Source organism: Rhineura floridana, chromosome 11 (assembly GCF_030035675.1).
Source record: "Rhineura floridana isolate rRhiFlo1 chromosome 11, rRhiFlo1.hap2, whole genome shotgun sequence".
Taxonomy (NCBI): Eukaryota; Metazoa; Chordata; class Lepidosauria; order Squamata; family Rhineuridae; genus Rhineura; species Rhineura floridana.
Window position 1 is genome coordinate 39277496 of NC_084490.1, and position 26734 is coordinate 39304229.

Sequence of the window (26734 nt, forward strand, 5' to 3'; positions counted from 1 at the left end):
AGGCCAAAGCAACATTGGAGTGGCTCAAGAACAAAAAGGTGAATGTCCTACAGTGTCCCAGTCAAAGTCCTGATCTCAATCCCATTGAGAATCTGTGATGCTCTTTGAAAATTGCGGTCCACAACCAACGTCCAACCAACGTGAATGACCTGGAGCAAATCTGCCAAGAAGAATGGGCCAAAATCCCTCTGACACTGTGTGCAAAGCTGGTACATACCTACCCCAAAAGACTTAAAGCTGTTATTGCAGTGAAAAGTGGCTCTAACAAATATTAATATGTGGGGATTGAATACTTATGCAAGCAACATTTTCAGTTTTTTATGTTTCTTACAAACATTTCCCAACATAAAGCCAATGTCACCTTACAATAATTGATTTTGAGTTTCAGTGTTTCAAAATAAAATATACAGAACGAAATTACAATGTACCATTTGTAATTCAGTAATATGAGAGCATTGGTCAGGGGTATGATTACTTTTGCAAGGCACGGTATAATGTAAATAAGAACCGTATATCCTACACCACAGTCTCCGCTGACCTTCATTCCAAGAAAACCAAACCCTGGGTAAAGCACAAGAACCTCTCTGGAAGTCTCTCACCACTCGGAGACTGGAGTGCATGCAACAATACACATATCTGCTCATAACATGACATGCACGTGAAGTGGAATTTAGTCCACAAACATTTGTGCCATAATAAATTTGTTAGTCTTGAACAGTGTAATCCTGAACATGTCTACTCAGAAATAAGTCCCATTGAGTTCAGTTACAGTTACTCCCAGGTGCTACAAGACTCTTGTCTCTTTTGTCCCCTCACACCGTTCTGCTCACAGTGTAGTCACTCCTTCAGCTCTAAACAAATTCACACACAGGCATCTTCCATAACAAAAGTCCCATGGCGATTGGCAAATGGCGACGGGGGCAAGACTGTGAAATCCAGAAGCCCCTAGTCCTGGTCTGGTACATCGGCGGTGGATACAGATTCAGACGGATCCATTATTAAATACTATATTTTGGAAGACAATCTTACTCGATCACGAGTGATCGCCAAGAAGAAGGAGCATACATGTCTATCCTCAGTTGGGGTGGGCAACCTGCAACCCTCAGGTTAAATATGTGCAACACTCAGCCTAATATCATATGGGTGGCAAAGAAAGAAAAACAGGGAAAAGGAAGGTGTCAGAGAGGAGAAAAGGGATAGCAGAAAGAGATGGCTTTGGCCTGACCCACTGACTCCAGGCCACTGCCCACCTTCAGCAAACGGACCCTGACAAATTATCCCTGAGCGAATGTGGCCTCAACAGCAGGTGGTTCTTCTCTGTTCTAAGTGATCTACCTTCGCTGATTAGGGAAGTAACAAAATTCACTTTCTCTGCTATCAAAAAGGCAAAGCTCTACTCTTGACATATCCTGACCCTGGTAAATAGGGTTGTCACTTCTTTATTCAAGTGTCAATGGATTGCATGTGTGTTAATCTTAGTCCATTGATTGTAACCAATTACCCATTCAATGCACAACTTTGCTCATGAATTGTTCTGGGGGGGAGCATTCTTTAGTTGTTTTTGGATCATGTTTAGATCTAAGGGATAAGTCAGAAGTGAGCAGTGGCTTGGAGCCAGTAGGGGGGCCATACCACCCCCTTTTCTGTCTGATCTGACAACCATGTCACACTAATTTGATTGCCTCTCAGAAGAGGAGGGGGAATGCGTCTTCTAATGCCTCCCCCCCCAGGATTTGTAACTGCTTAACGTTCAGAATAATTTACATTAAATAAATCTGCTGCCTGATTAATCAATCATTTTATTGATCAAAAGATTTAAATAGGATAAGCAAATCAATGAATTGGCAAATGCTGTTGTTGCTGAAGCATGAGGGACTCTATATTGGCTTTCTGCCGGCTTTTGAACACACATATGTCTACTCCCGCAGTCCCTCGATCTCTCAAATCCAGTTTCCTCTTTTAGGCTGCACACTTATGTGGGAGGAAGTCCCATTAAACCCAATGGAGCTTACTTCTCAGTAGACATATAGTTGATTGTAGCCTTACTGTGTTATTTTAATGGGATTATTTTATTGCATATTTTAATAATGGATATTTCTATTTCAGTTTTTAGTGGGATTATTTTATTCTGTATTTTAATTAGAGATGTTTATATTTTAATGTTTGTGTAACTGGTTTTTATACTTGCAAACTGCTTAGAAGCCCATTTTGGTATTAAATGGTATATAAATTAACAATTAATAACAGTAATTCTCCCTCTCCAAGAATTGGCACCATGATGAAAAAATATATATTGTAGACCATAATGGGTCATGCTGCTGAAACTTCAGGTTCCTCCTGCTCAGATAGATGTTTTCAGCTCAGAAGCTGTTGTGCAAAACTGTGGTGGTTCTTGCTGTCAGTCCAGCCGACCTCACAGGGTTGCTGTGCTGATGAAATGGAATGGATAAACATGTAGTAAATAATCATGAAACATTGTTCTGAACTGTATGTAGAACTCCCCCCATTGTTTGAAAATCCACAATTAACAATTATCATTCCCTTCAGTTTTATAAAGGCTTTTACACTCACCAAATGGCTATTACTATAAATGGTCTTCAATAAGCAATCATTATAATTTTGTATCTTATTGGGTCTTCAGTAAGCAACATCATCTTTTTCCTTATTGCCAGCCATTCTAAATTCCAGTGATTTTTTTTAGATGGATGACTTAAGTGGCAGATAAATTAGCTATTTTCTCAAAGCCACCCAGTGCTTTTGACTTGAGCAGGGCAATGGTTGCTGGATGCCCAGCTCAGCCCTACTGGGGCACACTGGAATGCTCCTTGCCATTTCCTTCTCCAAGCGGAAAGGGATTAAGGCACCCTTCACTTCTGAGTCTTCCTAAGCAGGGGTGTAATAATCCACACTCTTGGGGGTCTTAGCCCCTTACTTTTTGGAGAGTAGGGTCTCAACAGGGTCCCCATATCTAGAGCATCCTATGAACTAAGCAGGATGAAAGGAGAGTATGTTAGCCACTGAGAACAGTCTACTAACATACTTGCTTCCTTGTTCTTTTCTGCTAATCAGAGTGAAAGGTGAGCCAACCATCGAGAAGACTCTTCTCAGAAGCTAACATTCTGCCCTTTCATGCTTATTGGCTCCTAGGGATGTCTTTGCTGTGGGAGAAGACAATAACAAGGATCTCATTCTCAACCCAGCAGGAAAAAAAGAGAATGGAAGGAGGCGTGGCTATCATGAAGGAACCTTGCACTTCTAAATTTGCCACTGCATTACTGTTCCTAAAGTCGCAGAAATCCTCCCTTCACGCGCAATCTGCTCGGATTTCAGAGACTACAGACGTCGCCTTCCAAGCACGACTCAAACCCCATGGGTTTAGTATTCTCAAAGACCCACCCTCTCTCTGCTCCTTCCTCTTCCACGTGAAGGGGGATGAAATTGAACTAGCCGGCGAGAGAGGGCGGCGCATGTGCAGATCTGTCCCGGTGCAAAAGCCTGGAAGAAGTTTCATGGAGGAGCGTAGAAGTTTTTCAGGCTAGCTAGGCTCCTTCCTTCTGTTCGGATTGTGGGTTAAGCGTGCCTTGGGGAGGGCGACGCGACCATGGGATTCTTCAGCCGTAAGGTGGGGGGAGTTTCTGATCTGCCTCCAAAGGCTGGGGAGGTGGGGGTGATGGGGGAAAGTGATTCGAGATAAAACGACAAATGGGGTTAGGCAGAGAGCGAGAGCAAGCACACGAAGCGAGGAATTGAGGCGGCAATTCGGTTTACTTCTGAGTAGATATGCATAGGATTGCTACTGCCAGGCCGAAAAACTGGCGATGGGCTTTATGGGGGACAATTTCGTTGGGGGAACTACGGTTTTGGATAATATTAGAAGGGCAAAGATCGTGAAATTGGTTTAAATAAGGCGGGTGGTGGAGGAGGAAGAACGGATAAAAATAAGGTGCGTGCACCTGTGGTGTTGGAGGAGGGTCAGATCTGGAGTAAGGAAGGCGCTTTTCTACAGGATGTACTGACCTGAGGCTTAGTTCACTGTGCTGCGTTGTGGCTTGCCTGTCTCACTTGAGATGTCTACAGTGATTTTTCCTCTGCAGTGATCTCTGTGGCAGTTTAGGGGACTGGATTGTATGGGTTAAATCTGCGAGGGGCTGGTTGATGAATCGATGGTCTTGTCTTTGAGCAGGCAGCTGAACTAGATGGCTTCTAAGACAAATCATCTGATTTTAGCGGGAGGGGAAGAAGAATGTAGCTGAAAGGCCCTTGGTGTGTGAAGAGTTGGGGGGGGTATGGTGATTAATTATATGAATGACCAGGAACAGGAGGCAACTGATGGCAGAAGAGAGCGCTAATGTATTGCTTTTATTTTGTCTTCTAGGGCTGATGATAGATGTAAGGGGGAGATATCTCTCTACTCTCTTTGTATGCTAGCCTATACTTGTAATACTACAGGCTCATGGCAGGGAGCCTGGGCCCCCCGAGGAGGCAGGTGGAAGAAGAGACGCGGCTGGTGCTGGAGGCATTCCTCCAAAGGGCACTGAGCAATGGAGAGGCAGAGACCCTCGGTCACGTGGGCGGTAGCTACTATGATCCTAGACGTTACATGCACAGGTAAAGGGGTTGGGAAGGAGTGGTGGTTTCATTGGGAAGGAAATAAAATGAAATGCAGAAAGCTCAGTGATGGGTAAGTGTGGGCAGGAGTCCTGGATTTTCCAGAAGGGAACAGGTTCTTCCAGTGTCCAAATCTGGGCTGGATTCTCTGGGAGAAATGTGGCTCACAGGATACTGGCAGTCTGGCCTGTAGGGTCCTCTGGAAGCATTTTCTTGAATTCTCCTTGGGAGAAAAAGAGGCCTGCTGTTTATAGCTGGGAGGAAAGGGAGCTGAGAGCAAGGATGAAACTTGAGAACATCTTCAAAAGCCCTTTTTGGGGTCTCCTTTGAGGTAAGGTGGTTAGCAACTTGAAGTCGGGGCTGGCCCAAGATATTTTGCTGCCTGCAGCAAAGAACGAGATGGTGTCTCCACCCATTCCATATGCAGTTGAATCTTATTTCAATGCTGGTGATAGGACTGCATCCCTCCACCACACCTGAGGGCAGCAGTCTAATGTAGGGGCAAAAGGATAGGTTGTGTGGCACACATATCTCTGTCCTTCGACACCTTGCTGCTCTCCTTTTCTCCTCAGCATCTGCAGTCAGAGGCCATTGCCTCACTCTGCCTAATGGTAGGGCCAACCCTGCCTCAAGAAGGGCCTTTTTGGTTTTGTCACCCTGGCTTTGAAAAACCTCTTCCCCACCCCCTGAGAGTCTTGCCTTTTCAGTGCCAGGGGAAGACCTTTTTATTTGTCAAAATCTTCTCGATGCCATTAATATCTATGCTTTTATCTTACTAACATTAATTTTTTTTAAAAAAAAAATGTTTTAATCCAATTCATTTTTGACTGAGCTGGGCACTGATCACTAGACGCACCCTATAGCCCCATTGGAGTGTACTGGGGTGCTCCTCGCCATTCTCTCCTCCAAGCACCAAGGGCACCTTCTGCTTTTGCACCTTCGTAAGGTTGCAAAAGTCATTCTTTCATGCACAGTCAGCTTTGATTTCAGAGACCATGGTTGCCACTGCTCTTACTGCTCTGCTGTTTTAATTTATTGTTAACCATCTTAACCAGGAAAAAATTATATGTAAATAAAAAATAAATGAAAAAATGAATTTATTTACTGTTGTTGGCCCTCTAGGGAAGTTGACCTCTTTAGGGAAGAGCCGTAGCTCAGTGGCAGAGCATCTGCCTTATATGCAGGAGGTCCCAAGTTCAACCCCTGGCATCTGCAGGTAGGGCTGGGAGAGACTCTTACCTGAAACCTTGGAGAGCCGCTGCCAGTCAGTGTAGACAATACTGAGCTAGGTGGACCAATGGTAGCTTCCTAGGGTGGTGGGACAAGGGACCAGTACTGCAGTATCTATTTACCTCGGAGTAAACCTCATTGAACTCAGTGGGGTTTACTTCTGAGTAGGCATGCTTAAGATATCCCATTTTTCCATTCCTGTCCTCCCACTGAAGCTCCCCAGCTGAACATGCCCAACAATGTCCAGCCTGGAGCCCCGTCCATGAGGAGATTAACCGCGTGGAAGAAACAAAGCATGGTTTCCGCACCAGCATCAAGCGTCTCTTGCAACGGCGGCACAGTCCCCGGAGCCCCTCGGACAGCCAAACTTCCCCCAGGGGCTCCTTAAAGCGGCCCAAGGCAGGGGCTGAGATTGGGGAGGGGGCCTGCCAGAAGCGCACCTTCTCCTTCAAGAACTTCCTGCGGAAGAAAGGAACTTCCTTGGGGGAGGCAGCAGGCTCCAGCGGGCCTCCCCGGCGCCCTGACTCTTTGCCGGTTGTCACTTGCTACTGTAGAAAACACCCCTCTGAGCAACAGGAGCCCCTGGCAAATGGTAAGAAAATGCCAGTGGCTTTTGGGCCTTGGCTACTTCTTTAGACTTCTCCTTGTTTCAGAGACAGGTGTCCTGACTCCCATGTCTCATCCAGTTATCATGAGAGAGTTCTACTGTGCACGTATCTTGCTTTTTTGAAGGAAGGATGGGGTCAGTTGGTGTTTCATCTTGCCAAAGTCCATCTTGGGCAAAGGTTTGAATCTGGGATATCCAACCTTCAAGCCCAGTGCTAAAGTCAAAAGGGAATTTACTTTCACTTGTTTATTTGAAACAGTATAGCTGTTTATTTGCCATCAAACCTAGTGGAGCTTGCTTCTGAGGAGACTGTCATAAGACTGGGCTTGCGTGGTAAAAGAAGAGAGATAGACATAGTGAAAACCTGAAGCAAGGTGGTCTTTATTCTGGATTACTTAATCCAGAATACTTTTGGCCCTGGCAGTCCCCACTCCTGCTATTGATCTCATCCAGTTTTTGCTTCTGGCCCTGCTAGTATCCACCCTCCAGAAGGTTACTCACAAGGCAATGCAGCTATGGGGCTGAAAAAGGCTCCCCATCCCCTGTTATAAGCAATCTGAATGTTGTGGGAACTCAGAGACTGCAGTTCAAGAAATATATTTATTTACTGATATCCTGCCTTTTTGACTATTGCTTTCTCAAAGCAGTGTCTTTTCTGACTGCTGAAGAGTTCTGTGTAACTCAAAAGCTTGCATATCCTTTCACCAACAGAAGTTAGTCACGCAGCGGATATCATCTTATCAGTGCTGTACTGTATTACCTTAGTTGCATTGCTATCCAGATGAAGAACAGCATTGTTATTAGTGCAGAATTTGGTTTTTCTGTGCTCCTTGCTTTAACAACTTTCTATTCTTTATGATAGATGGTGAGGCTGAGAGTGCTGAGTTGTATACCTTGGTGGCCGAGAAACTGGACCACTTGGTGAAACAGCAACAGCTGATGAGCCCTTCAGTAGCAAAAAAATTGCCTTCTCCCACAGAGAAGATCAACACACTTCCCACAGACCCTGTTTCCAGCACACCAGGTACTGGATTTATTTTTTTTGTGGGAGTAGCCCTTGCTGTTTGGTAATACCTTCTTCTTTCCTGGCCCAGTTATAAGTATTAGCATCTGCAGTCTTCTTGGTCTGAACAGTTTTCCCTGTGCTGGGACTGTGTTGCAGTACAGTGTAAAAAAGTAATAAGGGAAATCCATCATTAGGTTACACCAGATTAGGTACAGGCTGCAATGACTAACGGCCCTCTAAACACAGGACCCAGGCACAAATTCTGCTTAGGATTTCTGTTTCCTTTAAGCAATTTGTTTTGTTACGTCCATATTGTATCTTGGAATTGGACTGGTCTTTCTGCTCACAGTTAATTCGGAGGAGCTGCCGGGAGAATTGGATGAGAGACAAAAAGAGCAAATCCTCCAGAAGCTGATTGCCCTTCTGGAAGAGCAGGCTGGAGTCATCAATAAGGAGGTATATGTGTGACCCGTGACAAACTGTTGCAGTGTGGAATGTTCCTGTTCCCCTGATCACTGTGCCCTTTTTCAGGATATGCTATTCTGTTCTCCCCTCCCTGCCACATCCCACTTTTCTGTCTTTTCCCCAAGAATCATTCAGCATTCTGTGGCCACTGAGTCCTCATTGGGCTTTTGGGGGGGGCTCCCCCTTTTATTTCCCCCCTAAAAGTTTTTTTGCAAGTTTTTTATACAAACTTCTGGGTTCTCCCAAACTTGCTAATAGCTCCCTCTTATCAATGGATAGCTACATAAGGATTCACACCTGGAGAATAAGTTCACTTTTAGTTTATAAGGTTAGCAAGTGAAAACTCACACACGCTGTCTCTGCTTTATCTTTTTGGATGCCCCTTTCTTACTCTTCATAGCTCATCCCTTGTGCTTTCTCTCTTCCTTTTCCCATGTTTACTCAGAAGTAAGTTTCACTCTGTTTGGGCTTGCTAGCAAGGAAGTGTGCCTAAGACTACAGTCTAAGAAGTTGTCATATTTTAAGAGCAAACATTGAGGCTGAACTCTGCTATGTACATTTACTTGGGAGTAAGTCCCACTGAACATAGTGGGAATTACTTCTGCGAAAACATGAACAGAATTGCTCTGCACACTTCTTTTGCACTGCTTTCTCTGTGAACTCTCTCTGCTTTTGCAAACCATGCCTTGTTCATGTTAGTTGAACTCTTATTTACTAATCTGCAAAGGAATTGTGCTTTTGTAAGGGGTAATTTTGATACTAATAACAGCAAACAGGAGGACTCCGAAGTTTGTCATTCCATTAGGAATTCCTGTAGTTTGAAATCCTTATTTTACATCAAATGTCCTTTGCACTGATCTACGCATCCAAAAGAAAATGCTTTTCCTGGGGTGTACCACACCAGGTTGTGGGGAAATCTCATTTTTGAGTGCTCCTCCACAAGACGAAACTCCCTACACATGGAACATTCCCAAGACATGGACTGCTTACTTCTTTGATAAAAGATTGCCCATACACCATCCTGAGTTATATAATGCAAGAAAAGCATCAATGAATCCTTCTTCCTGGCTTGCTAGTTTTCTGCTTGCAGAAATCCTCACCAAGCAAGAGTGTTCAAACATCACACACATGCACACACTCTATAATCTAAAAGTGAAGCAATCTAGGAAAAGCTTGCCATATATCTGCTGCATTAATCGATCTGCTCTTGAATTTTGAAATGGAGACTGTTTTTAACCAATCATCAAATAATGATTATGCTGTTGGCTCTCCAAAGGGCCTGTGGAGTTCTGTAAGGTTTCTGACTGATGGCTTCCAACCCAAATGTGCACCTCAAGGCCTCTCTAGCTGGCCCTTGGGACTCTCCCCATCCCACATCTCTTCTCCCCAGACAACATATATCATTGGCCCTACTTCACAGCTGGAATGTTTTTCCCTGCCAGGAACATGTTCTTGAACTCTGATAATGCCTCTTGCTTGTCTGGATGAAGGACAGAGGGGTGCCCGAATGTACAAACTAGCCTACTGCACAAAGATGAAATCTACCATTTTTGCTTTGCCTACTTTTGCCTCTGGCCACGACCACCACTGGCATGGAAGGTTACCGAGAAAGGAACACGGCTCTCAGGCTGGAAAAGGTTCTTCACCTCTGCCCTAGCAAAAGAGTTCATCCCCCTCCCAAACCAGGCTGTTCCACTGCCAAACGGCTCTTAGGAACTTTCTTCTAATGTTCAGCTGAATTCCTTGCCATCTCTACCCAATTTTTCTAGTCCTGCCCTCTGCAGCGCCAGAAAATAACCCTACTTCACCTTCTGCATGAGAGCCCTTCAGATGTTTTGAAGAGCTATGAAGTTTCCCATTAATCCTCTCTTCGCCAGGCTAAACACATTCACCACTTTCAATCATTCCTCATATGACTTAGTTTCCAGACCTCTAACTCTTCTGGTTTCCCTCCTCCGGGACACTGTAATTTTGTCAATGTCTTTTTTAGAATGTGGCACCCAGAACTGATAACCAATAGTGTTTTCTCCCCCTGTCTCTTCTGTCAGGATAAGCAGCTGATGACTTAGTATGCACAGCTATCCCGATTCCAAAGAAAACTGGGAACTTCCCTAGTCAAGGTGTTTACAAAAGCTGTTTTGGTTTGGGAGTAGCTCATATGTCCTTCCTAGCAACTGCTTGCACCTCTGTAGGGAAGACCACCTCCCACCTAGAGAGCCATGGCTTTATTTCACATTTAGAATGGGTGAGCATCTCCAAGAAGTAGATGGAATTTGAAAAGTAGTGAGAATGCAGATTGGCCCATAGTCTGGGTCTGCACACATTCTCTAAGCACAGAGATGTAGTCATCCAGGGTCTCGGGGTGTTAGACCCCTTACTTTTTGGGGAGCAGGGTCCCAGTGTCTCCAGCATTCTACGAGCCAATCAGCATGAAAGCATAATGTGTTAGCCACTGAGAAGAGTCTTCTAGCATGCTTCCTTGCCCTTTACTGCCGATTGGAGCCAATCAGAGTGAAAGGAGGTAAGTCAGCCATTGGTTAGACTCTTCTCAGTAGCTAGCACTCTGCCCTTTCTTGCTTATCGGCTCCTGGGCCTTCTGTTGTTGTGGGGAAAGGCATTAACAAAGATGTCAAGCTCAACTCAGCAGCAAAAAAGGGGGGAGGGGTATGGCTGTGACTAACATGAAGGGACTCTGCAATTCTGAATTTGCCACAAGACTACTATCTAAGCACATTCTTGGTGCTCACTGAATGCTTGGGAGGGTCTTTCTGATTTGAACTCACAGTTGTCCTCCAGATGATTCACCCTGACATCCCAATTCTTATGGTTCTTTCCCCTTTCTTTTATTGGCAGATTGAGGCTGACCCATTGCTACGTAACACCGTATCTCGCATGTCATACCGCAGTTTCTCACGCCTGGCAGAGGCTTTCACCTCGCGTGCCCCTCCTGGGGTTCCCAGCCCCCAGCTGGCCAAACTGGCCCTCACCATGGAGCTCACACGAAAAGTGGCCGGTATCAATAGCCATGCAGTACACACCCTCATGGGCTACAGCCTCCAGTATATGGACATGTTCGTGCCTTGGCTGCAACAGCATGGTGGCTGGGTATGTGCAGGAGCATGTGGGACTATGGATTTTACTTGGACTGGGCCAGAACCCCACCTGATTACACATGGCATCATGTCATAAAAAGTGGCAAACATTTAAAACACACGCACGTACCAGGGTTGACGAAATGTTGCACTGGATGCACCTTTAATCAAGACTGACATGGGGTTCTGGAAAAGTGCTTGGTCATTATCGCACCACAAGCAGGAGAGCTCTTGTCACACAAAAAGGCCACCTGTTCAACACATCTTGTAGGGGAACCTATTCTCTCTGTCCTTCAGTTACACATCTTTAAAACGGGACTAAGTGACCTACTTAGCAGGGGTGTTGTAAGTGCCCAACCTGACCATCACTGAAAGCCCACAGAGTTGCAATTCTAACCCCACTTACCTGGAAGTGAGTTATTTTGAGCAGGCATGGTTATGATTGCACTGTTAGTCAATCCAACAGCAAGTAGGATCAGGCTAGAATTACAGGGCTTTTGGTAGCTCAAACAAAGCCTAGAGCAAAATTGAGGCCCTCTATTCCTATAGGTCCAGACTATTTCTCCTAAGCACTAGCCTTCTTGCAGATTGGAGAGCCTTAAATGGGTAGTCCTTAGGTCCAAAACCTAGAATTCTGTTGCCTGTCAGTCACCGCCTTAGTAGAGGGCAGGGACTAAGGAACATAATGCCTTAGTGTAAAGGGATCCAGTTCTTCAGGGGAATCTGGCTCAGGGGATGTTGCTTCTGGGGGTTCCAGTTTGGGGGACTCTAGCTTGAGGTGTTCCTGGCTGAGAGATGTTGTAATGGGGCCTGGCTCTGAGTCCAGCACCTCTCCTACTTGTCCCACTGGTCTTTCTGATCCAGTTGGCTTCTTCCTATCCATTCCGAAGGAATGAGGTCATGACATGATGGAAAAATGTTATAAAGACTGTTCAAAATGTGTTATTTCCGTAGTCCTTTTAATATGACTGATAATTGTAATGTTTCTTTCTCTGTAGAAGAACATTGTAGCACAGGATGAGATATTTGATCTGCAACTTGACTAGCCACTCCCCACTACCATGAGCCAACGTCAATGCTCTTAGGACTGTGACAAAGGGAAGAAGATGCTGTTGGGACATCTTGAGAAAACTGGCTACTGGGTGGTCTTTTATTGTCTCCCAGGAAAAGTCTCATCTTCTCTCTCTACAGGGTAAACGCCACTCAAGGAGGAAGGTTATGTCCTAGCAACCAGGAGCAGAGTTTGACTTTTACACTACTTATGGGATCTAGAAATCCACACTAACAAATCCAGAACCTCTGTGGTTGGATTGTATTGTAGAAATTGTTTTGTTTGTTTGTTGCACCATTTGGCATGCTGTATATTGCAGAACTGCTCCTCCAGAATTTGGAGTTTCTTTTTAAAATTTGGCAAAGGAGATATTGGGAGTCGTAGAAAAAGAGAAAGTTGAAAGAAGTAGGCAACGAGAGAGAACAAACTGAGAACCACAGGATTCTATAAGTAGGATGAACAGAGTCTGTTCTTAGCCTTATTACCTTTTTGTCTGTGCATTTTCTCTAGTAACTTGGAATGCAACAATATGCATTTTGCACGTTTGTTTGGAAATATGCAATCACATTCTGTGCAACTTGTTTCCAAGTAACTCTGTGTAGGACTGTAGCCTAAGGTGGTCTCAAAGTCTACTCGCTCCCTTGTGAATCTCTCTAAATGTTGAGATCTTTTGCAGAGCCCATTGCACGGATCACAGTCATTGGAGGCGAGGTGGGTGGTGACCCAAGACGGCACCTAATAAGTAATGACTCCTCATTTCTGGAATGCCCTCCTGAGGAAGGCTTGCCTAGTGCTGACTTTGCTATCATTTCACCATGAGGTGAAGATCTTTTTGTTTGGGAAGGCTGTTCAGATGCAGTTTTTAGTAAATGGTTTTATGCAGGGTCTGTGCCAGAGGGCAGCCAGGTTGGGGCCTGGCCAAGGGCCCCTAAGGGGCCCTTCCTTAGGGTGAGTGGGTAGTGCTCCTTTTCGCTATCCATGGCAGCATTGGCTGCCCACCCTACCGTGGATTGCAGAGAGGGAGCTCCCAGGCACCCCCTCTATTACCGCGCAGGTCCGCGACGCCCACCTGCATGCCCCACCTACCTTTACCCTTGCTGGCTGCACTGTGGAAGCATGCCAGCCATCAACCAAGATGGTGGCTGAGGCTTCCCTAAGGGGCTGATGCCCCTCCACCATCTTGGTTGATGGTAGGCATGTGCGCATAGCACAGCCAGCATTCACTCCAAGGGAAAGGTAGGTTGGGTGTGCAGGCAGGTGCCGACGCCCGGGGCAGGTTGGTGCCCAAGGGCCCTAGCATGCCTGGCTCCAGCCCTGGTTTTACATCTTGCTTGGTTCTGGTTTTAATGTATTTTTTACTACTCTTATATAATTATTTATTACATTTGTGGGTTTATTCTAATTTTTTTTATTTGTGAGCTCCTTTGGGGAGCTTTGCGGGTTGAAGAGAGGGATATAAAAATACTGTAACAGGATTTGCAAGCACATTTTGTAAACTCAGTGGAACTGTCTTCCACATGTATATAGATTAGACTGGATTGCAAATCTTTGAGAATAATTTAACCCTCAAACTCAGGGATTTGGCTGTGTTTTTGTGGAATGCCAATGACAGATATATGCTGTAAATTTTTTAATAAAACGTTTAATTAAAATCTATTTAAATATTAAGTACTTTTGTCAATGTTTGCATTTTTGCTCATGTCACATCAACCTTCTATCATACCCATCTCTTTAAATAAAGTGTTAGAACAGTTATTGTAGATACATCTTGAAGAAGATCCATTGATAAGGTCCCACCACACTCCTACAACAAAATAATTCCTGTTAAGTTCTTTCACAGTAGAGACCTGTCTATATAACTCTGGCTGAAATCCTACATACACTTACCTGGAAGGAAGTCCCATTGAACACAATAGGACTTCTGAGGAAATGTGTAGGATTGGGCTATCTATAAGGTACCATGTATAGATGATGACAATAATTAAACTGCAGCCCTTGCTAAAGCCACTATGTTAATATAGATTATTTCAATATAAATACATTTTATTTATAAAGACAGTTTCTAGACCACCCCTTCAACATATGACACCAGGGTGAGTTACAGTAGAATAAAACCAATGCAGCACAATTTATCAAAGCAGATATAAATACAGTGCATTCTTGGAAAACGGCCAAGGAGCTAAACTCTCAGCTCCTCAGTTGCAGTAGTTATGGAATTTCCAAAACCCCTCCCCCTCAAAAAAAACAACAACCCTGGGGCAGACAAGTTTCACTTGAGGCTAAAATGGTGAAAGTGTTGACATCAGTCAGGCCTCTAAGGCAGCCCACACCAAGTAGGAATCCTCCAGATGTCTTGCACTACAACTCCCATCAGCCCCAGCCAGCTCAGCAAAGGCTGCCCCAAGGGAGTTCCTTCCACAGGCCATTTAGTCCATAAATGAACAAAAAATTCAGATAAATCCTGGGCTTCTTGTGGGAGGAGGGGTGGGATATAAACTTAACAAATAAATAGAACAGAAGCCAACGGCTGTAAAGATAGGGATGAAAGAGGTCATTTTTATCTCAAAGAGGGAATGTTTGTCTGCCGGAGTGGAGTAGCCATAAATTCTCAGAAGGCGACGTTCTACAGAGGAATATGAAACTTTGGGGAAACAATAATCCTTGCAGGGTCCCTCTGGATCCTGGGAAATGCACAAAGCAGTTACAAAGCCAGCCAGTTACATAAGAATTGTCAGCTATTTTCTCCATTTAACTGAGACAGAGAAAATATGTTCAAAATACAGTTTCCATTTAGCACAGCCCATTGTGGGAATACACATCACACTGCAGCCTCTAGTTTTCTGCTGTGCTGCAGATAAACGCAACAACGTCTACTGGAATTGAAACTCAAAATTAAATGTATGTAGGTTATATATTTGTCTTACATACAAGAAAAGTAGAAAACAGCATGCCCTGCACTGGAGGTGTTTGCAGGTAGACAACAATTAGAATTGTTCAAGAGCGAAAAAGACCCATGTTCTTGAGCTACGAACCAAACTCCCCATATGAAATCTCTTCCATCCTCCGATTCCCCGTCCCCTGTTCAGTAAAACTAGCTGTATCACTGAATCGATAGTGCGATGTTCTTATGGCAGCGTGAATAAAATGTGTCGGGAGCAGGAACTGAACTGTGTCTCTGGGGCAAGATATGCATGGAAGGAGTTCTAAACATGAGGTTATCGGAGGATGAGTTGATCGTGACTTGTATCCTCCAGATGTTTTGGACTACAACTCTCATCGGCTCCAGCCAGCACGGCCATCGGACCTGTAATCCAAAACTTTTGGAGGGCACCAGATTGGGGAAGGCTGGCATAAGGGAGCCTCGAAGGAGGGAGGAACGGGCCGGAGTACGGAACGATAATAGAGGTCAACTAGAGCGTACCCGTTCACTAGGTCTGCTTCCTGTTTCCGGCTTCCTCTCCCAGTCTCCTGAAGCTGTTGGGGAGGCTGGTGCTTAGAGACGGCGCGAGAGTGGAGCAGCAGCATGGCAACAGCCGCGGTGAGCGACAACCTCGTTTCTGTTCCAGAAAAAGACCCGGATTAATCCCCACCACCATGCACACGATGTGAATCGTCTGGCCTCTTCGGAACTTTTGAGGAGGGAGGTCTAGAGAGTCCTCCCCCCCCGCTCTATTTTCCTCAGTGCGATGCGTGGTCGCTGTCTCCGACACTTCATCGTTCATATTTCAGGGATGGGGAAATCTGTGTGGGTCTCCAAAAGTTGTTAGACTCCAACTCCCATTAGTCCAAACCAGCTTAGCTAGTGGTTAGGGATGGTGGGAGTAGTAGTCCACCAAGATCTGGAGGGCCACAGGTCTCCCATCCCTACTCCAAACAGAACTGTCTTATTTCGTGTATCCCCCCCCCGCCCGGTTTTCCTCCAAGGAGCTCAGGGTGGCATACATCCACCTTCCCCAAATTTACCCTCTTAACAACCCAGTGAAGTAGATTAATCTGAGACAGGCTCTCCCAGGATCATGCAGTGAGTTTCATGGTTGAATGGGGGATTTAAACTTAGTTCCCCCCCCCTACTGCAACCACTATGCTGCTGTTAAGTGCTGACTCTCATGCAAATCTTGTAAATGAGCACACAAATGTTATTTTTTTACAGTTTTATGATTTTGTCTTTCTCTGTATTCAGCACTTGGGAACTCTCATTCAAATGTGTGAACTGATTTTGTGGTAAACATCTTCAGATTGGAGTGCCACATTGCAATTAGCAAGTTTGTGTTTTGATTTGTAATCACTCATTTTGCACAATGGGCTTTGGATATCAAGGACACATGTGAACCAGCCAAGATTCTTATGTCACATGTGTCATGTAAGGTCTGATATACCAACATGGTGTTTCCTATTGGTTTGAAAGGGATATGGAGCAGGGAGTTGTGATTTTCTCTTTGGCTTCTTTCCAACATGCCCAGTTGCATGACTTAACTGTAGACGTGAATCATAGTGTAAATCTCTCCAAAACATGTCAGTTTACATTTGAATCTGGGTAAGTCTCACGAAATTCTCTCCTTCTTCAGGCTACTAAGGTCCCTGAAGTTCGGGATGTCACCCGGATTGAACGAATTGGTGAGTTCCTTGTCCTGGGTTAGCATCCATTCTCCCCCATATGCCAATAGGCCTCTTCAGGTATTTGAACACATGAAGGTTAAAAGTGTATGCATGTGCAGGTTAAAGGTGTGTAAAGGGATGGGGGCATGCACATTGAGTGTGAAGGTCTGAAGGGGGCTTTGCACACTTCACCAAACATGCTTAGAAGCCTTCATGCAATTGGAAACCCTGCCTTATCAGGATTCCAAGTTGCACAGAGGCCTTTCTAAGCATGTTCTTATGTTCAGTTGAATGTGTATAGAAGTGCTTTGCTCAACTGATTGGAGCCCCCATGTACAGCAACATTGGGGCTCACTCTGTGCTTTTAACTTTCATGTGTTCAGGCAAATGTCCAGAGACGTCTCGTCAAGTCCCTTATTGTAGATTATGCTGCTCTCTCCATGGAAATGGATACCTTAAAAAGAACACTTGATCAGGGGCAGAGCAAGGGTAGATGAGTTTGTGGCTCAATGACCTTCTAAATTGTCTGTCTGTCTGTCCTGTAGGTGCCCACTCCCACATTAGAGGGCTTGGCTTAGATGATACGTTGGAACCCAGACAGGTATCTGGAGAAAGTTTTTGGGGAGTTGTGGGATTGGTGCATATGTATAATGGTAAAACCTGATCAAATGAGAAAAAATTGAGTACTTGGAGCTTTCAGTATGTATACAAGCAGAAGACTGTTTGTGTGCACCTGTGTGTGTAGAGAGGCTTATATTTGGGATTGCTTGTATAATATAAGGGAGCTTTTCTACACATGTAAAAATCTGAAGCATCTGTTCTTTGCAATCACTTGAACATCCACAAGTAGATGGTAGACAAGGTTGGAAGTGTTAAATCTTCCTGGTTTTTAATTTGTACACCTTCACTCTGCTATGTCTTTGGTCCAGGCACTTGCTATTGAAAGTAGAAGATTTACCAACATCTGAAATACACAGATTTGCTAATTTCCTCTCCATTATCTATGTAGGAGGGAAAGATGGAGAGGGGGAGAGAAGAAACTCTGAATACAAGTAGCTAGAACAAAAACGACAGATGTTAATGTAAGGTTCATAAGCCTTTACGTAGCTATGTGATATATTTGTGAATTTACAGGGAGGGCAAGGTAAAGTAAAAAGATGAATAACTAGGGGATATTACAGAGTGGGAATGAGAGGGGACAGGGTAGGTGGGGAGTATACATTTGAGAGGAATATGTGCCTGTGAGTGTGGAAATGAAGAAAGAACAAAAATGTGGGACACTTTGGTTTTCCTGTTTCTTCACTGTGTTTTCTCCCCCGGCTGGCTAGGTGTCCCAGGGCATGGTAGGCCAATTGGCTGCCCGTCGAGCTGCTGGCGTGATCTTGGAGATGATCAAGGAGGGCAAAATTGCTGGCCGGGCTGTCCTGATTGCTGGTCAGCCAGGCACAGGGAAAACTGCCATTGCCATGGGTAAGGGGGAAGATGCTGGAAACCATAAGAGGTCTGCTGATAGTTTATGTAGGGATATCTGTACAAGCTTAAAGGTCTCCTACTTTGTGGTTCCTTTCTCTTGAGTTGCTGGGCTCCTGTATCACTGGGTCAAGACACGCCTGGGACTCTTGCCTAATTCTCTCACCTGTGTCATAACTAAGCTGTCATTTCTTGCTTTTAATTTTTTTAATTGTTGTAAACTGCCCAGGGAGCTTCGGCTATGAGGCAGCATATAAATGCAATCAATCAATCGATATTTCCTCTGTCTCAGGAATGGCACAGGCACTGGGCCTTGACACGCCTTTCACAGCCATTGCCGGCAGTGAGATCTTCTCCTTGGAGATGAGCAAGACCGAGGCACTGACACAGGCCTTCCGGCGCTCCATTGGTGTCCGCATCAAGTGAGAAGCCTGCTGGAGGCCTTTTGTTTCCTTTGGGGTAGATTGGGGTTCTAGAACAGGAAGTTGAGACTGGGCCCTAGAAGATTAAAATTGAAGCGAAGGGAATCAACAATAAGGATTTTAGGAAACTTTGACAAACTAGGCAATTGTGGGAAATTGGGCAGTAACATGCTTGTTGATTTATTTTACTCTTTGGCTTTTGTAATATTTTGTATGTGGCTTTTCATGCTGTCTTAACTGATAATGTGATATAACATTTCTTTTAAAAAAGAGTACAGAGTCTTGCATTCCCTGGCTGAGGAGTGGGAATTCACAGAGAAGCAGGGCTTATGGATTCCTTGACTGGTTTTGAAATTATATTTCCACCAGTTGTGAGAGGGGACTCTGATGGGAGAGTATTCCGCATTCTACCTTCTTATCTGCAGAGACCAGTTTTATCCTGTTATTCTTGCAGGGAGGAAACAGAAATAATTGAAGGTGAAGTGGTGGAGATCCAAATAGATCGCCCAGCAACTGGCACTGTGAGTTGAGGGTGGAGTGTCATGTGGGGAAGATGGTGGGCTGCCCATGGTCCATTTGCCCAGTGACGATGGCGCTGTGTGATGCAGCCTATTTATCAAGGTAGCAAGCACTGGAGGTTGTTGATTGTCTCCTCCCTGTTGCAGGGTGCTAAGGTGGGGAAGCTGACCTTGAAGACAACCGAGATGGAGACCATCTATGACTTGGGCACCAAGATGATCGAGTCACTGACCAAGGAGAAAGTGCAGGCTGGGTGAGCCAGGGTTGGGTGCACAGGTGGGGAGTGGGGAAGGGTGCAGAGAGTTTGGGCTCTTGTTCTGTCTGATATCAGTGGAGGAAGCCGAGATTACTGGTTCCTGTGGGCAACTGGGAAGCGCACCGGTGATAAATTGAAGCAGGAAAGGTCCAGATGAGGAAGGTCCACAGAGTCTAATGCTGAAGGAGTGGTGAAAATAAACATTGTTGGGGAATGGCATACGGGAAGCTTTAAGAAGACCTGGTGATCCATCGTGGATGGCTTGTTTATGGGGATGTGTGTGACATGTCAAGAGTCGACTTGTCACTGCAATGTATCTGAGGTTTGTGGGGATGGGGGTGAGTCAAGAAGAGGAGCAGGTGGCAGGCCATTACCTGAAAGTGGGCTAAGAGATAGCATTGCTTGGGAAGGCCTGAAGTCCAACAGTCTATGTCTTGTCCCAAAAACCCACAAAAAACCTCTAAAGGTGTTGGCTATTTTACAGAATGCACATATAGCGATATTTCTCTATAACAGAATAAATTATGGCTCAGCTTGGTAGCCAAGTATTCATTTCCAGTTGCCAGCTGCGAAGTCCAATTCCACCATAATAGTGCAATGATATCAAATGAATTTATCAACACAGATAGTGTTTGATGAAGCTATGCAGCTCAGGTTTTATGCATGCTGAACAGTGACTAGATTCAGCTTCCTCTATCTCCATACCTTTTGAATTTCATCACAAACAATAGTAAAAAAAAAAGCCTTGCTATCACTGCATTTCCTCACCAGAGCAGGGAGGGCCTGTTGCCATAATTGTCCTGGCTGGTGGATTTGTTGAAACCTAATTAGTGTAGGGTAGGTTTCTCGCCATCCATAAGCATGAAGAAAGAAGACCTACTCTTCTAAGCATTCTTTAACTCTTGTTTCAGGTGTGGGTAGAAAAGGGAAATTAGCTCACTCTCCTGAAGCGATCATGGGTGGGTGGTTTTTTTGTAAAGTGTCTTCCACCCAGAGCCAAATGGTAGGGCCCAATCCTAATGATTCCTTCTTTCTGTTTCTACAGGGATGTCATTACCATTGACAAAGCGACGGGGAAGATCACCAAACTAGGACGCTCCTTTACCCGGGCACGAGACTATGATGCCATGGGTTCACAGGTAATGCCATGGGGGTGAGAGGCACAAATGAGTGTGGTTACATAGAGCCCAAGGCTCAGCTGGGGAAGGGAAATGGATTGCAGCTTCCACGGTGTGATCTTTGCAGTCATTACAGGCCATAGCTCAGCAGCGGAGCACCTGCGTTGCCTGCAGAAGCTCTCCAGTTCCACTCCCAATATCTCCAGGTAAAAGAATCTTGGGCAGTTGGACTAGGAAAGACCTAGCCCATGCAGCAGGAATGTGGAACCTGTGGCCCTACAACTCCCGCCATCCATTACCTTTGGCCATGCTGGTGAGGGCTGATGGGAGTTGGAGTCCAGCAACACCTGGAGGGCCCTTCTAGAGTTGCTGCTGGTCAGAGTAGATACTGCTGATCTAGATGAACCTGTGGTCTGATTCAGCAGAAGGCAGCTTCATACGTACCCATTCTGCAAGTGCTTTCTGCCCCAAGCTCAAAGATTAATGGGGCTGGGCTGGGCAGCATCCAGGTCTTTAACTGCCTGTATTTTTTGTACCAGACAAAGTTTGTGCAATGCCCTGACGGAGAGCTGCAGAAGCGCAAGGAAGTAGTGCACACTGTCTCGCTACATGAAATTGATGTCATCAACAGTCGCACGCAGGGCTTCCTTGCACTCTTCTCTGGTATGATGATAGGGAGGGACGGAGGGAAGTGGAAGTAGTGCACTGGAAACCTATACTTGGAGGGTTCTCATTCTTAATGTAGCAGTTCATCATCTCTTTTTATGTAGGGTAGTGAGACTTTGCGCATACCGTGGACTGTGAAAAAGACAAATAATTGGGGGTTAGAACAAATTAAACCAGAACTGTCACTAGAAGCTAGAATGATGAAACTGAGGTTATCATACTTTGGACACATCATGAGAAGACATGATTCACTAGAAGAGACAATAATGCTGGGAAAAACAGAAGGGAGTAGAAAAAGAGGAAGGCCAAACAAGAGATGGATGGATTCCATAAAGGAAGCCACAGACCTGAACTTACAAGATCTGAACAGGGTGGTTTATAACAGATACTACTGGAGGTCGCTGATTCATAGGGTCGCCATAAGTCATAATCAACTTGAAGCCATATAACAACAGTGAGCCTTTGTAATTTTTTTTCACACAAACCAGTATGAAAGACAGTCTGCAACAGTCCAATATGGTGAAAGATAAATTATAAGACAAGTATTTTTATTTTTAAAATCTTTTCAAAAGATATTTGAATTATAAGAATTATAATATAAGGAGTTTAGGAATTATTTATTTTGTTTTTTCAAACTTTTATATCTGGTTCTTCAAAAAAACTTTTTTAGGGCAGCTTAAACATCATTCACTTAAAATTACATCATTAAAAATTCAATTAAAAATGCAACCACAGGCAACATAGAATAAAACCAATGCAAATTAAATGCTACATTTATTTTAAAAGCCTGTGGAAACAAGAGATCTTCACCTGGTGCTGAAAAGATAACATTGTAGGTACCATGTAAGCCTCCTTACAGTAGGTGATATTACAGGGCTTGAGCCTGGGATGGAGCAAGTCAAAGGTGCCTGCAGTGTGAAAGGCTCACATTAATGTAGGAATTGTGAGACTTTCCCCCTGAAGATGCTTTGGAAGTAGGAGCAGTAAATCATCCTCATAAATAAAAACATTGAATAAAGTGTATGTGTGTGGTGTGTGTGTGTGTATGTGTGAGAGTATACCATGTATGTCAGTATGAGTTCCTTGGATGAAAGGCAGGATAAAAATACGTTAAGACCTCTTTTATGCTTTTGCCATTCAGAATAGCCTGAGATGTTGTATACAGTGATCTTGGGACCAGAGCCTAAAATGTGAAGTGAATATCCCAATGCAGGGTACTTTCAACTAAAAGGGTGGGCATATCTTTCTCTCTCATCTGGTATTAAAATAATAATTTTGAGAGTCTGTCCTGGAGTTAGATGAGTCATTTGTTCATTTTTTCAGGCATTATAGCTGCATAGGGGAGCAACTGAATATTCAAAAAAGCAGCTAATGCTCCTTCCCTCTCCCTTCCCAAACTTGTGTCTGCTCCCAGGTGACACAGGTGAGATAAAATCCGAAGTGCGAGAGCAGATCAATGCCAAGGTAGCTGAGTGGCGAGAGGAAGGCAAGGCTGAGGTGATCCCAGGGGTGAGTTCTGTTTTAGAGGGTGTATTGCATGCTCCGTGCTGTCTTCTTCTAAGCTTCACTCTGGCTTGAGTGTGGGTGGGCGATGTTAATCTTTTCTCCCCTGCAAACTTCTGATTTCTTCCCATTTCCCTTCAAGGTTTTATTCATTGACGAGGTCCACATGCTGGACATTGAGTGCTTCTCCTTCCTGAACCGGGCCCTGGAGAGTGACATGGCACCTGTCCTCATCATGGCTACCAACCGAGGCATCACCAGGTTGGCAGAGTTCATCGTGGGGCAGGAGTTGACCCAATAATCGCTGGGCAATTGGGCACCAGGGATGGTAGTGCCCATCATGGTTGATTAGCTGCAGATCAAAGTTCTGTTTCACAGTGACCCAAATTCTGTGAGCAGATGATATAGCTGCACATGTTCTTTCTCACATCATTAGCGTGTGCATCTGTGCACTGAAAGCTTTCCTCTTGCTACTGAATGTCCTGCTCAGATCATTATTCACTGGCAGAGGAGTCTGTACTGGGCTTTTCTCTGTGCAGTCAAGGAAGTGTGCAGGGTGTTGGTGGACAAGGGCACAGTGGGAGGATGTCTTGTGGGTTGGGGATGTTGTATTGTAGGGATTGGGGAACTTGTAGCCTACCAGCTGTTGTTGGACTCCAACTCCCATCAGCCCCAGCCTGCATGGCCAATGGTCAGGGATGTTGGGAGATGTAGTCCACCAACATCTGGAGTGCCACAGGTACCCCAGCCCTGGTGTATTGCGGAGAGGAGATGGAGATGCTAGTTGTTGCGAATGAAGTCACAGAAAGACTTAAGAGAAGTTGTTAGTATCAAGTTGTGGCTTTTGGAGGCACTGTTCTATGTAGCTGGGTGGAATGTGGCAGCGATACTGGGATCCTGCCCTGCACAGAGGGAGGGTATGCCTGCTATCTAGAGAGGATCCCTTGCCACCAGACTGCAGGAACTGTGGTCCTTCAGCTGTCTCAGTCATGGTTTGCCCTCTTCAATGTAGGATTCGTGGCACCAACTACCAGAGCCCCCACGGCATCCCTATTGACCTGCTGGATCGTATGCTCATCATCTCGACCTCCCCCTACAGCGACAAGGAGACCAAGCAGATCCTTAAAATCCGGTGAGTGGGCTGAATGCCGCAGGTCCTGCCTTGGAAGGATGCTCCTGCCATGTTGTTGTTGCTCTGGCATCTTCCTCTGCACCTTGAGAAGGCTTTCTGTATTCCGAGCTGCAGTCTGTCTTGCAGGTGTGAGGAGGAAGATGTTGAGATGAATGAAGATGCCTACACAGTCCTGACCCGCATCGGCTTGGAGACCTCCCTGCGCTATGCCATCCAGCTCATCACGGCAGCCAACCTGGTGTGTCGCAAGAGGAAGGTGAGCTCTGACCCTAGTCTGGCACCCTGGTGTCAAATGGCTTCCAACAGATGGATAAAGTTCCAGTGCTTCACATTGTCAAATGGCCAAGAAATCCTTGCTTTTTCTCCCTCCCCACCTCCTTCCTCAGTCTTCTTTGCAACTCCCAACACCCCCCCCCCCACACACACACTATGGGCCCTAGTGTTTATGCATGCCAGGAGCTTCTTTTTCTGTAAATGTATTTATTTACCAATTATAAAAATGTCTATCCCATTCTACAGCAGGTGTGGGGAGCCTTTGGCCCTCCAGATGTTGCTTGAACTATAACTCTCATCAGCCCCAGCAAGCATGGCCAATGGCCAGGAATGATAGAAGTTGTAGTTCAGCAATGACTGGAGGGCCAAAGGTTCCCCACACCTGTTCTAATGCCTACTGCTCGGGACAGTTTACAGTAACGTAAAATCACGTGGCTTAAAGTGATCCAAAGCTGAGGGTCACAAATTGCCAGTTGTGTCTGCTCTTGGATTGGAATTGGGAGTAAGAACATCTTGGTTCTGTTAGGGCACCCTTCGCCAACCTGGTGCCCTCCAGATGTTTTGGATTACACTTCCAATTTGGAGCTGTAGTCCAGAAACATCTGGAGGGCACCAGGTAGGTGAAGGCTGTATTAAGGGGAAGTGCTGGGAGCTGGACAAGCAATGGGATCTCTCATCAGGACCCCCCAAGATCTTGAAGAGGGGTTAAGGGGCATAAAGCAAGGACAGTTTGGAAACTGGGAGTCCTCAGTTCTGATTTCCAGGTCTTGTTGTGTGAAACTTTACTTCTCTTGTCCTGGGGTTTATGCATTCTTCTCCTGCTGGGAACACTGACCTGCCCCCTTCCCATCCACAGGGCACAGAGGTTCAGGTGGATGACATCAAGCGTGTGTACTCGCTATTTCTGGATGAGTCACGTTCCACTCAGTACATGAAAGAGTACCAGGATGCCTTCATGTTCAATGAACTCAGTAAGTGACGATTGGGGGAGGTATGGATTGTAAGTTTCCCTGAGCTGGGCTCACCTCCTCTTGGGGACAGCCCGGCCATTCTCACTCTAGCTTTTGAAGCATAGGACTCCTGTCACAAAAAAAACCCAGGAGGCACTTGCAAAAATGGAGGGCTCTGTTTTGGTCAAAGCTGTTGAGAACGACTTCTCAAAAACAGAACAGTCTCTTAGACTCTTGTTTTGATGTGATCCAGTGAATACTTTGATGTGTATTCAGGTTTGTGAGGGTGGAACTTCACAATGCTCAATGTGGTGCTTCTGCCAAAAATGGCAGACATGTGTTGGGTTCTCTTCTTCCTCCCCCACCCTCTGCCTGCCCAAAATGTTTAGCCAGACTTAGAATGTTCTTTCCCAATCCCTACCAGCGGCAGCGAGGAGGTGCAGGAGTGGGGAAAACACTGCATGCAAGCCTGACTGAAAAGGAAGAGAACTTGACATGGGGGCTGCAGTCTTTGGTGCAGTCTTGAGTTTCATGTATATACTTTTGCCTCCTATCCATCCTGAAAAATCTTCCAAAAATGTTCAGTCCCAGCCTGGGCATGCAAAGTTATTCATGGGATATGTTCAGTGTCTCCATATCCACTGAAAAGTCCATTGTATTTCCCAGAATAACGATCATGATATTCTGCTCATAATTAAAAGGGGCCAAGAATAGGCCTGGTTTTATTTTGTTTTCCTGAATCCTGGTGTAATGCATGTGTTGACAAATTATGCTAAAGGCTGGGGACCCAGAAAGTCAGTTCTGAGGGTGGGCTGCAGTAGTTAGAGGGCACAGGATGACTTTCACAGGATCAGAATAAGAGAAAACCTGTGGGATGGGTGTAAAAAGTGTAGGGCGGAGGATGGAGAAATATGAGAACTCTCAAGTGTTGATTCTTCTGCACAGCTTAGCACAGTCTGCCTCCTCTTCACCCCCTCCTATTCCTCCCAACCCTCTATTTCCAGTACCTGCAAGAGACATATGCAAGTAGAAAATAATGAAAGTGTGAGTAGAGTAAAATGGCATTTGTTTTTAGTTGTAAAGCAGAGGTCACAGCACAAGTTTCTCCCCCAAGAGCCTAGCGAGCAACCTGCTCTGGGTGGGGTGTGGCAGAGATGTAACAGTAACTTTTGAAAAATGGTGGTGGTGCCTGCCAGTCTTTAATCTGCATTTCTTGCCTGCTGTAGCAGCTTTGTGGTTGTACTTGCCCTGGAAGACCACAGGTTTTCCTTCCTTGCTCTACAGCTTTCTAGACCCTTGCACGAATTGAGTACAAAACAAGCGGCATTCTATCAATGACTGGGGGAGGAGTTAGCTATCACATGCGTGTGCACAACCTTGTGATTGATGCTGGCTGCCTTTGCCAGGATGGCACTCCAGCCTATAGGATGCGCTTGCTATATCGAACTGGGTCCACTTCATGTCCACTGGTTTATCTCATGAGAGGAGTCCTGCTAATTTGAACGGTTACAACTGGGGCCTCTCGAAATTCATGAGAGGTGGGGTGGTGATCTTTGCTTGCAGGGAGAGACCTCCAAGATTCTTGGGGATGGCAGGGTGGCGGCATGTTCTTCCATCTCACTTCTGCTTTTTGTTTTCCAGAGGGAGAGACCATGGACACATCATGATGGCCTTTTGAGAGTAGCTCAAGATGTGTGTATGAATGGTTGTTCTTTTATTATTATGTTTTTGTAAAATAAACCTTTTGGGAGAATCCCTGTGTTTAAATGG

General features: G+C 45.3%; 2 protein-coding genes and 1 non-coding gene across 6 annotated transcripts; all 3 read left to right on the plus strand.

The window, feature by feature from the left end:
• The first annotated feature begins 3362 nt into the window (after positions 1 to 3362).
• Positions 3363 to 13694, plus strand: BCL2L12 (BCL2 like 12). Of its 2 annotated transcripts, none has more exons than XM_061588772.1 (7): positions 3363 to 3622; positions 4376 to 4608; positions 6054 to 6430; positions 7308 to 7469; positions 7801 to 7907; positions 10770 to 11021; positions 12007 to 13694. In XM_061588772.1, exons 2-7 carry the CDS (start codon positions 4454 to 4456, stop codon positions 12052 to 12054), a joined length of 1101 nt encoding a protein of 366 aa, XP_061444756.1. In that variant the 5' UTR covers positions 3363 to 3622; positions 4376 to 4453; the 3' UTR covers positions 12055 to 13694. The 2 variants fall into 2 exon arrangements, with proteins under 2 accessions (XP_061444756.1, XP_061444757.1); XM_061588773.1 differs by lacking the exon at positions 3363 to 3622 and adding an exon at positions 4073 to 4263.
• On the plus strand, positions 5755 to 5823 carry TRNAI-UAU (transfer RNA isoleucine (anticodon UAU)). The gene has a single exon. It is a non-coding gene; the product is annotated as a tRNA-Ile (tRNA).
• Positions 13695 to 15488: 1794 nt separating the features above from the next.
• On the plus strand, positions 15489 to 26717 carry RUVBL2 (RuvB like AAA ATPase 2). Of its 3 annotated transcripts, XM_061588635.1 has the most exons (16): positions 15489 to 15597; positions 16625 to 16673; positions 17201 to 17256; positions 17984 to 18125; positions 18418 to 18547; positions 19002 to 19068; positions 19213 to 19319; positions 20368 to 20461; positions 20980 to 21103; positions 22521 to 22615; positions 22752 to 22870; positions 23622 to 23741; positions 23868 to 23997; positions 24871 to 24985; positions 25969 to 26008; positions 26606 to 26717. In XM_061588635.1, exons 1-15 carry the CDS (start codon positions 15583 to 15585, stop codon positions 25992 to 25994), a joined length of 1389 nt encoding a protein of 462 aa, XP_061444619.1. In that variant the 5' UTR covers positions 15489 to 15582; the 3' UTR covers positions 25995 to 26008; positions 26606 to 26717. The 3 variants fall into 3 exon arrangements, with proteins under 3 accessions (XP_061444619.1, XP_061444618.1, XP_061444617.1); XM_061588634.1 differs by lacking the exon at positions 25969 to 26008; XM_061588633.1 differs by lacking the exons at positions 25969 to 26008; positions 26606 to 26717 and adding an exon at positions 25389 to 25958.
• Positions 26718 to 26734: the final 17 nt, after the last annotated feature.

What these genes read in the sequence shown, in the direction of transcription:
- BCL2L12 (XM_061588772.1), top strand. Translation starts at nt 4,454, where the DNA reads ATGGCAGGGAGCCTGGGCCCCCCGAGGAGGCAGGTGGAAGAAGAGACG. An exon ending in CCTAGACGTTACATGCACAG is followed by an intron (nt 4,609 to 6,053) that starts GTAAAGGGGTTG and finishes CTCCCACTGAAG; the next exon opens with CTCCCCAGCTGAACATGCCC. An exon ending in TGCAACAGCATGGTGGCTGG is followed by an intron (nt 11,022 to 12,006) that starts GTATGTGCAGGA and finishes CTTTCTCTGTAG; the next exon opens with AAGAACATTGTAGCACAGGA.
- RUVBL2 (XM_061588633.1), top strand. An exon ending in ATCGCCCAGCAACTGGCACT is followed by an intron (nt 19,069 to 19,212) that starts GTGAGTTGAGGG and finishes TCCCTGTTGCAG; the next exon opens with GGTGCTAAGGTGGGGAAGCT. An exon ending in CTTCATGTTCAATGAACTCA is followed by an intron (nt 24,986 to 25,388) that starts GTAAGTGACGAT and finishes AATCCCTACCAG; the next exon opens with CGGCAGCGAGGAGGTGCAGG.